Source organism: Dermochelys coriacea, chromosome 6 (assembly GCF_009764565.3).
Source record: "Dermochelys coriacea isolate rDerCor1 chromosome 6, rDerCor1.pri.v4, whole genome shotgun sequence".
In the NCBI taxonomy this organism is placed as follows: domain Eukaryota; kingdom Metazoa; phylum Chordata; order Testudines; family Dermochelyidae; genus Dermochelys; species Dermochelys coriacea.
The window spans coordinates 16,330,424-16,345,269 of record NC_050073.1 but is presented as its reverse complement, the minus strand read 5'-3'; the positions used below and the strand labels follow the sequence as shown (position 1 = coordinate 16,345,269).

The 14,846-nt window shown below is 42.4% G+C and overlaps 1 protein-coding gene across 15 annotated transcripts in view; it reads right to left on the bottom strand.

The window, feature by feature from the left end:
* Positions 1-14,846, bottom strand: part of LRRC56 (leucine rich repeat containing 56) — a 137,666-nt gene that overhangs the window by 40,756 nt on the left and 82,064 nt on the right. For all 15 annotated transcript variants that reach the window (XM_043515853.1, XM_043515855.1, XM_043515852.1 and 12 more), the window contains one exon: positions 11,802-11,862. In XM_043515853.1, coding sequence (XP_043371788.1) covers positions 11,802-11,862 — 61 coding nt within the window. The remainder of the gene's footprint in view (positions 1-11,801; positions 11,863-14,846) is intronic.

Below are 14,846 nucleotides of genomic sequence, written 5' to 3'. Positions count from 1 at the left end.
AAGGGTATTTCTACATTGCAACGTTAGCCCAGGATTTGAACTCAAGCTCAAGACTAACCCCCCTTCCATCTACACACAAATCACACTAACCCAAGGCTTGAACCCAGGGTTCCAGGACTCCACGGGGGAGGAGGGTCAGAGTCCAAAAGTTCAAGCCCTGTGGCTCTGCAGTATAGATGCAGTCCCACTGGACTCGTGCTGGACAGTCAAGTTTGGTGGAGAGTGAAGTTTCCCCACACTCCACCCCAAACAAAGGGCTAGAGCAACCACATTTCGGGAGGACCCTAGAATGTCTGGGATATGGGTTGTTGGATTGGGCCCACATAAAGCAGTGTAGATGCTGGAATCTCAAGATGGGACCCAGGGTTGAACAATTTCTTACCCCGGGTTACAAATTAGTGTAGCTGACCAAGCCCATAATCATACGATGATGCCCCTGTTGCGAAGCTGTTAATCACAAGGAGACAGGCAGGTTTGGGAAAGGGCTTGGGAAAGGGCTTGGGAGAGGGCTGTGTCCGCTGCACCTGTCAGGCAGAGAGTCTATGTTGGAGAGTTTCAGCAAGCAGGAGTTGGCTGCAGAAACACCTCAGCTGGGGCGGGCTGTAAGGACTGAGAAGCCCTGGAGAAGAGGACTAAGACAAGACCCCAAGGGGCAGTGACATTGTTCTGAGTTGCTCTGCATCTTTGCTGCTAAATTAATAAAATAAATAGCTTCTATGCTGCTACTGTAGCGCTCTCATCTGAGGAAAGCTCATGAGTCTGTCTACCTGCAGTAGGACTCACACCTCTCAAAGACTACAACAATGCAAATAAATAGTAACAGTAAGATGTCAAGAATTATATTTATCTTTAATAAAAAAGCAAACGAATGTGATTTTACCAAACAGTTTAGAATTTCATAGAATCATAGAATATTAGGGTTGGAAGAGACCTCAGGAGGTCATCCAGTCCAATCCCCTGCTCAAAGCAGGACTAACACCAACTAAATCATCCCAGCCAAGGCTTTGTCAAGCTGGGCCTTAAAAACCTCTAAGCATGGAAATTCCACTACCTCCCATTCCAGTGCTTCATCGCCCTCCTAGTGAAATAGTGTTTCCTATTATCCAACCTAGACCTCCCCCACTGCAACTTGAGACCATTGCTTTGTTCTGTCATCTGCCACCACTGAGAACAGCCTAGCTCCATCCTCTTTGGAACCGTCCTTCAGGTAGTTGAAGGCTGCTATCAAATCCCCCCTCACTCTTCTCTTCTGCAGACTAAATAATCCCAGTTCCCTCAGCCTCTTCTCATAAGTCATGTGCCCCAGCCCCCTAATCGTTTTTGTTCCCCTCTGCTGGACTCTCTCCAATTTGTCCACATCCCTTCTATAGTAGGCGGGACCAAAACTGGATGCAATACTGCAGGTGTGGCCTCACCAGTGGTGAATAGAGGGGAATAATCACTTCTCTTGATTTGCTGGCAATGCTCCTACTAATACAGCCCAATATGCCATTGGCCTTCTTGGCAACAAGGGCACACTGCTGACTTATATTTTGGAACTTTCATATTCTTCTTTCATAAAAGAATCCACACAGATTTATTTTTGAAGCCATCACAGAGAATTGTTGCATAAGGATTACTGTATGTATGTACGGCATCTAAACTATATACCAAATGTAGTATCCCAGAACATGGAAAAGTTAAAGGGGAATGGGAAATACCGGAATAATGGAAATGAAAGATATGGGTGAAAGCTGACAGGCAGAAAACCAGACTGGGGAGTACCCGCATTTCAAAGGTACTTGTCCCAAATATCCCTTATCGGGTGGGATTTCTATCTCCCTATGCAGTACTGCACTATCCCACTTTCACAGTACTGATACTTCAAGCTTCTGTAACTGATATGCTAGCACTTGATCTTGCAACGTACTGAGTACTCTGGACTCTTTCCAACAATGCACTTAAGCACATGGTTACCTTTAAGTACGTGAGTAGTTCCACTGAAGTCGGCAGGACTATTCACGCATTTAAAAGTAAGCATGTGCTTAAATTCTTTGCTGGATTGAGCACAGAAAGGAATACTGTCTATTCCAAGCACTGAAAAATCATGAGTCAGGCTCCCCCACCCCCAAATCATCAGATTGGCTTACACACCATGAAATTAAAAAAACAAAACCACACAAAACCAATAAAATTTGGCCTCTTTTTATTTGCCTTCTGGTTTCAGAGTGTGAAATCCTGGCTCAACTGAAACCAATGGCAAAATTTTCATTGACGTCTGTGGGACCAGATTTTCACCCCAAGTCTTTAGGTTGCATTCACATCACATTTTCAGGCTTTTCTACACAGCCATGAGGGCTAGGGACTTACTTTAAAAAAAAAAAAAAAAGAATGTGGAGAGTCTCATGCAATCATTTGCCTCCAGCAGCTAAGCTTTAAGATAAACACCCAGTGTCACGAGACTCTTGATAAACGTGTAAGAGCAGGCAACAGTTGTAGTGCTCTGAACCTTCCAGGAATGAGCCTTTAGTTAAGTATTGCCACCTCCTCGTCTCCCTGCAACTTTTACTGGATACTAGTGCTCCAGCACGACTTTCCTTTCATTCAGTTGTGCACAGACAGCTCCAAAACTGAATGCAACACAGACTGCAGCACAGACACATTTTAAATGTGTCTGTATTTGGATTACAGAGTTCTGCATTATCTTTGCTCTGTTCCTACTTCCTTCCCACACCCTCTGAGCAATATGTTGATGTGCACCCACCTTTCCCGTCTCAATGAAACCACATACATGCAGCAACATTAATTTCAGCTCCTGAGCTGCAGATGTTACTTCTCTATTGTAAGGAATTGCAAGAGCGAGGTTTGGAGAAGCCCTGCTGTCTTGTGAGCTACAGTCCCTACAGCTGAATGGGAGGTAGTGGGTAGTGGTAGAGCAGAGGTTTCAGTCTGGTTAACTGTTGCTTGTGCTATGAACTTATGGGCACAAGTTACCAAGAATTTACTTCAGTTTAAAAAAAAGCCTTCCAAGAAGGCAAATGTCTAACATTTTACACAAGTCTCTTTATTCATCCCTGAAATTAGAATGAAAGCTATTAGATAAAACATATAGGATGATAGCCATACTAGAAGAGAGCTCATTAGTTTTGAAATATAGTTCTTTTTGCTGTAATCATTAGGAAGACAAGTAACGTGTCATCACAAAACCGTGAAAGAGAGTCTTTTAACTCACACTCTTCAGAATAGGTTCCATGTTTCTTCCTTAATTATCAGTTCATAAATCTAGAGTTTCTTGGCTGATACGAGAAGGATGGAGGTAATAAGTGAGAACCTCATAAAATCAGTGTAATGTAGCAAATTAACAAGGACCTGAAGTAATTCCTTTTCATCATATACTATATTCTCAAAAAGTATTTCCATTTTTGAAAGAGATCTGTAGGAAAAACATTGAAACTGAAAAAATGCACATATTTGGCAAATAAACCGGAACTTATTGACCATCTATATGATATATAATAATAGCTTGCAGTTATATAGTGCCTTCCATTCGGAGGTATCCCAAAGTAATGCAAACTTTATAAACTACCCCCACAAAAAAGACAACTCATTAACTTATGGCTAAGGCTGCTCAGTTACATTCCCTACCAATGGAATCATAAAAATTCCCGGAAATCACATTTTAAGCCAACAATCAACCTCAACTCACGAGACATACCAATGAAATGTCAGCCTCTTCAAATGATTCCTCAGCTCCACATCAAACTCCTTTTCAATTCCAACATACTACATAACCAACCTCTATTACCTCACAATCACACTCACAATTTTAACTCCAGTGTGAGGTAGATGACCTAAATGCCAAGATTTTTAAAAATGGGTACCCACAGGTAGGTTCCTAAATTCTCATTTAAGCACCTAAATATACATGGTTTGATTTCCAGAAGTGGCCTTTTCTTGTTTTCAGATTTTAAAAAATGCTTTTATTATTTCCCATCTTAAAAAAATAGGAAATTCCAGACAAAACCTACATTAAGAGAAATTTAAGGTTGCCTAGATAAGCACACAAGTTGGAAAGTGGCAATATGCATCATGCCTCCTCATGTGCATGAATTATGATACACTCTTTAATTACATGACCACAAACTATTTGTCATATCATACAATATAGTATCTGATATTCTTTCTATCACATTAGAGACATGTGCAACATCTGGGAAAAAAATTCCAGTCTTCATAATGCTAAGGATTGTATTAAAGAGGACTGTGATCAATTGTTCTCCAAGTCCACTGAAGGTAGGACAAGAAGGAATGAGCTTAATCTTCAGCAAGGGAGATTTAGTTAGATATTCGGAAAAAAATTCTAATTGCAAGGATAGTTCAATTTCTAATTCTAAGGGAGGTTGTGGAATCCCCATCACTGGAGGTTTGTAAGAACAGGTTAGACAAAGTCCTGTCAGGGATGGTCTAGGTTTACTTGTCCTGCCTGAGTGCTGGGGGCTGGACTGGATGACTTCTCAAGATCCCTTCCAGCCCTACACTTCTATGATATACTCACTGTATTTTCATTGTTCTAACAGTGGTCCAGTCTATCTTTAACAGCTTGGAATTTATCTCTAAAAATAGTTTTCAGCTTCCTATTCCCAACCATTCTGGCTTTATGTCTATTCAAAAAGGTTCATAGGAATTATTTTTATAATGAGAAAAGTACATTTCTCCCCCACTGTCCTCATACTCAAAAATATACAATCTCTTATTTGCTCTTTAAGAAAAAGAATCACCTTTTGGACAGAGACCAAGCATGGAAAATCTCAATCCCAAAAGTGAAATTTCTTTGACTATGAGTGACTAAAAACGGAGCTTTAGGATGGAAACCATTATGCAACATTAACTATCGCAGTCATAGCTGCTCCCATGATAGCATCTTATTTTAGGATGTTGTAATAACAGGTATTATATTGACACAATACAGATGCCCAAAAATATAGTTCAAGTAGACACACCGTGCATGTGTGGGCTTTGCCCTTAAGTACTCCCAGTTTATCCCAAGGCTGGAGACTGGAAGTAATACAGAATCATAGAATATCAGGATTGGAAGGGACCTCAGGAGGTCATCTAGTCCAACCCGCTGCTCCAATCCCCAATTTTTGCCCCAGATCCCTAAATGGCCCCCTCAAGGATTGAACTCACAACCCTGGGTTGAGCAGGCCAATGCTTAAACCACTGAGCTCTAATGTCTGAAAGCCACTGCTGTGTTGGACTAGCAGAGCTGCTTTTTTTAACTCAGCTAGCAGAATTCTGCTCTGGGAACACTGCCAGGTTCTAGTCCCTCCTTTGCCTACTCCCTGTAATTTCATTTAATTGACATGTAGAAGACATGTTTATTTAAAAGAGGTGTGGGCTGGCTTCTGCTGGTACTTCTGAGCCTGGCAAGTGTCATAGATAACATTAAAGCAGATATCCATGCCAAAACAGTTATGAATTGTATTTGATCAAATTACTGCTAAATTTAAGACTAACTCTCACTAGTTTCCAAGACCAAAAGAATGTCAGGTGTCAGGAATTATTTTGTTAAATCTTTTCATGCCAGGAGTTGGATTCCTCAAGTACAGAGACAAGAGCAAAATCTCCCTAAAGCTTCAATTCAAGTCAATGGGACTTAAGGACATACTTAAATCCTTTCTTGAATGGGGGCCTAAATGCAAAACCGATAGAGCTGGTTGAAATATTTTCATCAAAACTTTTGAGGAAAAGTTGCTTTTTACTCAAAACAAAAATCTTCATTTTGGGCAAAATTTTCATTTTTTTCCAATGAAAAACAATTTTGATAAAATATTTCTTGAATGGGGGCCTAAAGGCAAAACCAATAGAGCTGGTTGAAATACTTTCATCAAAACTTTTGAGGAAAAGTTGCTTTTTGCCCAAAACAAAAAAATTCATTTTGGGCAAAATTTTCCTTTTTTTTTAATGATAAAATATTTCATGTTTGGGGACAAATTCAGTTTTTAAAATCTGAAACCTTTTATCAAAAATTATTTTTAAGAACTGAACATTTTTGTTTTTTTGGTTATAAACCAAATCTTTGAGGGAAAATTTAAAATAAATGCAAATATTTGTTTACATTTTACTAAAAAATGCTATGCTTTTTTGATCAGTTCTAAATACCAAACAATTCCAAAAGACAAAATAACAACAACAGGCAAAGGCCAAGCAGAGAGTTCACAGCAAATTCGTAAATGACCTAATAGAGTGTATCCTGCAAATACACAGTGTTCATTTCAATTACTTGTGTTTCTGCTAATAGCTCCAGAGTGACAATGCCCCTGATTCTCTACTGCCCTGCAGAGAGGTCATTAATACATGTGCTAAATTCTGCTATCCAGAAATGTCAATCTAGCACTTTTCATGAGCTCAAAATCCTAAGTTTCTATTGAGGTTTGTTTCTCTTAAATTAATTACATATTTTCACCCAGGTATTTTAAAGCAGTATGTCTGTGACACCTTGATGTAAACTACTAGCTTGCAACAAAGCCCGTTGCCAACTCTGTCCATATATCTATTCAGGGGACACCATCATAAGGCCTAATCACATCAGCCACACTATCAGAGGCTCGTTCACCTGCGCATCTACCAATGTGATATATGCCATCATGTGCCAGCAATGCCACTCTGCCATGTTCATTGGTCAAACTGGAAAGTCTCTACATAAAAGAATAAATGGACACAAATCAGACGTCAAGAATTATAACATTCAAAAACCAGTCGGAGAACACTTCAATCTCTCCGATCACACGATTACAGACCTGAGAGTGGCTATCCTTCAACAAAAAAACTTCAAAAACAGACTCCGACGAGAGACTGCTGAATTGGAATTAATTTGCAAACTGGATACAATTAACTTAGGTTTGAATAGAGATTGGGAGTGGATGGGTCATTACATAAAGTAAAACTGTTTCCCCATGTTATTTCTCCCCCCACCCCACCCCAGACTGTTCCTCAGACGTTCTTGTTAACTGCTAGAAATGGCTCACCTTGATTATCACCACAAAAGGTTTTCCTCCTTCCCCCCTCCTTCTTGCTGGTAATAGCTCATCTTAAGTGATCACTCTCCTTACAGTGTGTATGATAAAACCCACTGTTTCATGTTCTCTGTGTGTATATATAAATCTCCCCACTGTATTTTCCACCGAGTGCATCCGATGAAGTGAGCTGTAGCTCACGAAGCTTATGCTCAAATAAATTTGTTAGTCTCTAAGGTGCCACAAGTACTCCTTTTCTTTTTTGCGACTCCTAGCTTGGAAACACCTGTGCCCACAACTGTTCTCACAAATTGGGAGGCCAAACCTCTTCCAATTAATCCCCTTTTATACCTAATTTGTCCTCCCAACTCTCCAAAAGGAGCAAAAGGCACCATTCCCTATGAAGGGCAATAGAGTAAAACACATTTTGAGTGCCTAGGCCATCCCGGTTTTGAAACATTTCAGGCAAAAAACAGAACAAAATACCTGAATTGAAAAATGCCACATTTTTGGAACCCTAATATTACATTTATGCACTGTTCAATTTCCTTCAAACATTCTACAAAATCTCTACTATGGAATAATATTATGGAGAAAAATTTTGGAAAGTCTGTTTTGTTTAAAAAGGGATTTTCTGACTGAGGCAAATTAGAATGCAAGTTTAATTCAAAACTTGCCCTTGGATATTGGCAAAAATGGTTTCAACAAAATCATTCCTTTCACCATATATTTTTTCCTCCTATGCAATCCTGCAGCAAAATTGTAATCCTATGCTTATGATTTAACAGCAGGTTGCTATGAAAACGATTGAAGTAATGTAGTTTCAGCATTTCAAACAAATAGGTAAAGATGGGCCAGGATGAAAACAGGCTTTATTTAAACCACAAATACTGTATCTAATAATTAATAAGGGGACAAGGAAAACTAAATACATAAAAATGAAACTCCTCACCTTTCATACTAAGTACTGTTTGTTTAACTGTTTTCCTGTTGACTCAGAACCCTTATTTATAAGGACATTTGTGATTGAATGAGCATTTTGTGCCTGAAATTGACTCCATACAAATGACATCATAGGGCTCCATGTCATCCATACTCTTAATCTCATCAAATCTGCTTAATTTATTAGTAAGATTTCTTTTCTTTAATGGGGATAACCTCATAGATGCCTGTGGTACTTCGCCGATAGCGAAAAGGCAGGGTGGGAACAACCACTACTAATGACGGATCCAAGGTCATAAATTTCTTAAGCATCTCTTTCAGTATCTTACAGAAGCATTCTACCAGCTCATCTGTCTGAGGGTGATAGACTGATGTCTTTAAGGCCTTGATTTTCAAGAAGTCACATAATTCCCCCATTAGCTTTGAAGTAAAGCTGATCCCCTGGTCAGTCAATATCTCCTTCATTATCCACCTGTGCAAAAACCTTCATTGATTTGGTGGTGATAGTAGCCGCAGTGGTTGTGCAAAGGGAGATGGCCTCTGGGCACCATGTGACATAATCCATTATCACCAGAATGCACTGGTACCTGGCCACACTCTATTCAGTGGTCCCATCAGGTCCATACTGATCCTCTCAAAGGGAGAGGGAGTAGTGGAACTCATGAGTGGCGGGTATCATAGGCTGGGGAAGGCTCTGCCTCCCCAAACAGCCAAGCATGGCCCCACCCATGCTCCACCCCAAGGCCCCGGCTTCCGCTCTGCGGCCCGACTCCAGGGGCTGGGGCCATGCCGCCTGCCCTCCCGATGCTCCGGGGTTGGGGGGGCTGAAGTGACGCCAACAGCCCTCCCTCCAGGCACTCCGGGGCTGAGGGCACTAGCCTGTGGCAGGGGTCAGTGGCTGTGTTGCTGGGGCTCTGGGCTCCAGAGGGGGCGGGGCAGCGCCTCAGGTGGAAGGGGCGAGGCTTGGCACTAGCCTCCCCCAGCCAGCAGTTCATGCGCCCGCCCATGGTGGAACTTTTGGGGGCCTGTCCATTGGCACGCTGGGCACAATGAGCAATAGTCCCTTTTTGTTCCCCTGACAATAAAATTTGAGGGCCACCCTTTTAAGAGTCTTCTCTCGCCCCATTTGTCTCCCTCAAGGTATTGCATGTGCCAGTGTAGTACTTTGCAGCAGAGTTTCTTCAGGGCAAGAAGTTGTACTCCTTACTTCTCTGGTTTGGGGGTCCTTCGCCACCTGATACAGTCTCCCCTCTTTGAGTTCAAATAAAAGCCACTACTTCATCTGTCATGTATTTATCATCTCACCAATTTATACTGGCAAGTTGGTCATACGCCCTGCTCAGAGTTGGATTGTCTTTCTGACTGCTATAAAAACTACATCGGCCGCCAGTAAGTTTAAGTCTAGGGAGTGTGAGATCCTCTGCTTCCCCTGAATACAGGGAGGGCACAGCTCCTGCTGGAAGCTCCCTTTGCTCGGATCTTCTGCCTCTCTGACTCCAGGGGGTTGTTATATTAGTTCCCGGTACTTCTACCCCATTAGCCCACACAGGAACTAATATCTTGATCAGGCCTCTTTTCCTAGCCATGTCGTCCAAGCCTGTTCAGAGTTGCTAACCATGAAGAGGCAGTCATGGCAGAAATGTCCTCACTGTCCACGTGAAAAACAACTTCTGATCAAGGGACGTGCCCTGTTCCTTGACTGCCTTAGGGGAAGTTGGGTGTCTGAGGGGGGCCTTCCCTCAGGATTGGGTTTTTCCTAAACCCTTTGTTCCCAGTGAGACCAGGCTTCTGAGGTCTTGCCATAACTGTGGACTAAGTGGACTAAGCTTTGTATTTGGTTCCTCGGAGCTTGCTCCCATTGCCAGGCCGAGAGATCCGTAGTCTACACAGTGTGTAGATCTTAATGAGCATCTTTGGGCCTGGGTATTTCACTGGCTGGGCATGCAGCTGCCATAGTTTTCTGACAGCTGTACTGTGAGGGCCAATGTCTCAGGCCTGTGCCGCAGCACCTGCTCCCATCCCCCAGCCAGGAGAATTTCCGAAAATTGCTCCAGCATGACCTGCTCAGCCACCAGCGCCACCACTAACAGTATTCTTTAAATCTCTGGGCTGCAGCATAAGGTAAGGCCCCCAGTGGAAATTTTTCCTGGAGAAAGTGCTGTCAGTGGGTCTTGGCATTGATATCAAAGATGTCTAAAATAGCCACCTTGCCCTGTGCATAGTCTTGTGTGTCCACAGAGCTGAGGCTCCAATACACAGCTTGAGCTGGCCCAGTAAGATAAGGTGCCAGTAAAATAGCCCAGTGTACAGATGGTCATCGAGCTGCTGTGGTGACCCTCTCAAAACTGAAGAGGAAAGCATCCAGGATGTCCCAAAGTCCTATCTTTGTGTGTTTTATGAGAAGCCTTGGGGCTGGGGTGTGGTTCAGCATCCTAGCTGCTAGCCCCTCGTGGTTGTAAAAGGGTTGCCACCTGCTTGACCAGGCATTATTGCTGCTCTTGCTGTTTCATCTCAACCTCCCAGATGATCTGTTGTTCTTGCTGTTGATGTTGTGCTGCTTACTGTTGGGTGGCCATTTGTTGAAATAGCTGGTTCTGTTCCTGCTGTTGTTGGGAGGCCTGAAGTGGTTGGCTGTCTATCAGCCACTTCATCAATTTGTCTATATCCATGCTTCCCCTCCCCCCCACACAAGGCCTTATAGAAGACCTGGGATGAGAGACCACATTCTCCATCAAGTTGTGATGGGCAGTGCTCACTGCTGGTGTCACCTAATGTTTAGGATATTAAGTCTCTACTCACCCCGCCTCCAGTGTCTCTCACTGGTCATTTTCATGCCCCTTGGGGTCTGCCTTTTGTTGGGTATTGACTTGACACTCTGGTCAGGTCACTAATTAGGCTCCAAGGAAGATATTGGGTCCCACGCCCTCACAACTGGGGGGAACATCAGTCTATCTGTTGACCCCTTGCAGGAATCCAGTCCCAGTTGCAGTGTTTTCAAAGTCTCTACCCCGCCCTTGCTTCCCCAAGGGTGAGTTTGGAAGTGAGGGTTTTCATGCTCTTCATAACAAGGATGGTTGGTAGGGCAGCGCTGGCCCTGTCACTCCACTGGACCCCAGCCCAGGACCCAGCTCAGGACCCTGTAAGAGGCAGCAATGTTCAGCACCCAGGAATGCCTTAAGGCTGCCTCTCTGGGCCACTTCCTAATGCCTGCTCTCTCAATAAAGACTTATAGTTTGACACAAGTTAGTGAAGAATGAGTAACGGAACCTTCCACCCCTCTGGGCTCAGAAGGCAGGCTCTTATTCCCAGGGAAAGGCTTCTGGAGCATCCTTCTTTAGGAGTTCTCAGGTTAGGTCTATCTCCCTGCCCTGCCAGGAATTTGCTGAGCTGTCTGGCTCCCTTTTAAGCCCCACCTCCATCTGTAGCATGCTCTGAAGGTGGGGTGGGCAGGGTCGCCTTGGGCCAGATTTGCTCCTTAACCTCTTCAGTCCCAGTATGGGGCTTATATACCCCACCACAATAACCCATCTAACCCTGACTACAGACTGGGATGAAATCCTGTCCCCATTGAAGTCAGTGACAAAATTCCCTTTGACTTCAGTGAGGCCAGGATTTCACCCCAGATTCTCAGTTAGGGTATACCAGTGTAACACCATTGACATCACTGGAGCTACGTTGATTTATACCAGCTGAGGTTCTGGCCCTAAATCTGGAGGTTATTAGACATGTATAGAATTTTCCTACACTGCTTTTAAGGGGTGGCAGGGAATAAAGGCAGCAGAAATGAACATTTTACCACCCAAACAGGGAAAGGAAAGGTGTTATATTCCTCATGTTTATTCCAATTATGGGTTTCTTTCTTACCTCACAGATACGAGTAAACTGTTGTTCAATTTCAGTTGTCTTAGATTAGGGAGATAAGCACCTGCAGGATCAGAATAAAGAATCATTTTGTAGAACTGGTTACAGAACATAGGAAACATATGTCTGACCTCACAAGCTCAAGCAGCCCACAGATTTTTCAGATGCACTTCTCACTCGTCTAGACCACCTCTAACACACTAGACAATGTCTGAAAAGTTAATTACATTATTTCAGTTGTGCAACATTCCAGCCTCTGCATTCTCTCATTAAAAACTTGCATGTTAGCTGCAGTGGTTTCACAGTTACAACCTTTGAAACTCCCCTCTGAAAAGCACCCTGTGGCATCATTCCCGACAAGATCAAACATTAACACAAGGTATGCCTGGAGGTGATCATGTGTTGCTCTGTCCGATTAATGACTTATTCTGAAGAGTTAAGAAAGAGTTACATTATCTCCATGTGTGCAACATATCCCCGTGTTTTTTATAGTTCGCTCTTGATCCTCTCGTCTACATCTCTCTCTACACTGTTGCCTATTGCATAATAACTGGTGATGGAATTGCAGTATATGTGTCTTACAGCCAAGTCATACTTCATTTGAGGAACTGAAATCCCCTTACTGTATTTCTTCTAACTGTGATTTTTGACCCAATCAGCAAAAGGTGCCATTTTATTTGTCACAAGCCAATCATGTTATAATTAAGGCTGCAGGTTGGTCACAAAGATCACGGATTCTGTGACTTTCTGGGACCTCCGGGACTTCTGCAGCGGCTGGCCCAGGGGCTGCCTGAGGAGCTCGGGCATCCCCTGGGCCAGCCTCACTGGCCGCTGCTGGGGAAGTCTTGGGCCACTGCCCACCTCCTCCTCACATTTACTGCCCATGACCTGTCCATGACTTTTACTAAAAATGCTTGTGACTAAAACGTAGCCTTAGTTATAATTGCATTGACCAAGATCCCCAAAATCCTACTTTGTTTTGTTATCTACTTTCATGTGTTTTCTGCATATAATCTATTGTTTACTGCTTGGTTTTGTAAGTTTCATAATCATGAGCAACCTTTATTTAATTATTTTAAATTTTTCACTCTCATCCCATTGAACATTTTCTTTTTCACTTATTTCTAGAGGCAGTTCTGAACCAAAACCACAAAACCAAACTCCTCTAAACCTTGGAGCAATTTGGATACAGGTACAAATTCTGTATCTCAGCCACCATCTCTAAATAATTCTAGATCTTATAATTCAGTCCAATGTATTTTGTTTTAGTTACCATAGATGAAGGAAAGACTTTAAAATGGTGTCTATGGGCATCCTGGTTTCACTATATGGTGTAGTTGTATGACATATTTTATAAAACACAGTACGCTAGAGCCCCTTTTAATTGTCAAAAACAAATGTTCTATTTAAGTGACAGACACAGAAGCTGGTAGAGTTGAGCAACAGACGTGGCATGGTTCTATCTCCACCAGTTTTCTACCAGCGGAAATTCCACTAGACAGGGAGAATTTCCCAATACAAACCTCCAGTCACTTTGCAGACAGAACCCTTTCTCCAAACCATAAGAAAAGCATCATCAGTTTGATGCCATATGGGGCATTGTAAAGCTATATGGGGTATTTTACAACATCTCTCTCCAATACTACAGGCTCTCCCTTTAAGTTTTAATAATACATATACAATTGCTTCATTTATGTTAAGAGTTCATTGTCTGTCTAAGTGTTTCAATGATCCTGACTCATTACGCATAGATCCAAGAATGGATCCAACTTAGAATGGCTGCCAGAAGGCAACAATTGAAACAGAATGCACAGCATTGTGGGCAACTTGATTAAAATCACATAGGCAGAAGAGAAGCCATGTAATGTCTTAGATGAATGTATCCACCATTACTTTAAACAGGGATTTCTACAGGTTGGTCATGAATACAGTTCAGATCTATCAGCAATCAAAATTGAAGGGGTAAACACATAGAAAAAAATAGTCTATCTTCTTTACTCTAAACTAAACACCACATGCAAATAAAGAAGAGTGCACAAGTAAATCCAAATGCTGTGGACCTTGAAAAGAGACTTCCAGGAGAGTTCAATTTTTTGCGTGCCATTCAACAAGACACATAGAAAATAAAGCACCAGAGACTTCAGCAACAACCTGAAACAATAATGGGGCTTAATTTTCAACTGCTGACATAAAGCCCATAATTACTTTAAAATAGTCCATGTGACAACATTTTTGCAAGGATCTATCTTATAATACTTTTGCACACACCCTTTCTTTGAGAAATATAACCAGCTCGTCTCCACTATGATCATATCACTGTGCAGAGGGCTGGTCTGACAACTCAAGAGAAGGTCGACTGGATTATTCATTAAAGTCCTCCATTCCCCAAAACTGAACAGACCAATTTTATATAACAGGGGAGATCTTTAGGTCACCCCTAACCTTGTGCTCTCGGAGATGTGGATCTTGAGTGCTTCTGCTGGGGTCCATACATAGCTATGAATACTTTAAAATTTTCAAGAGGAAATTCTCCATACAAATTGTGGATTTGGGGGCTGCTGGGGTTTTCGCTACTGGAGGGTTTCATGTACAGTCTGGTGACTTTATATAGCAGAGAGGTTAAGTGACCTGATTAAGGCCACAGAGAAAATCAATGTCATAGTCAGGTTTAGAATGCATGACTAGCTTACTTAGCCTATTCTGTCTCTCAGATTAGTTACCAGAGGCCACAATAGCTGCTCAGCAGAGAAGTGATTCAAGTGCAATTGGTTGGGCAGTTATTTGTACTGAGTCTGGCACCTTCACAGGAAGCCTAGGTGGCACTGCCCCTTCCACAAAGGCAAATTGTCTTGGGATAACCCTACAAACCCAGGCCCCATTCCACAGGTCCAAAAAACAAACAAACAGAAAAAAACCCAGCCTCAGATAGCTGTCAGGTGGAGAGAGATAATGAATGACCAGTGAAATTTAAGAATAATCCAAGTGGCAAACTTTCCAACCTAGCCACCTATTGCCATTTTCCAGGGTGTTTTCAGAAGGAAAGAGCTA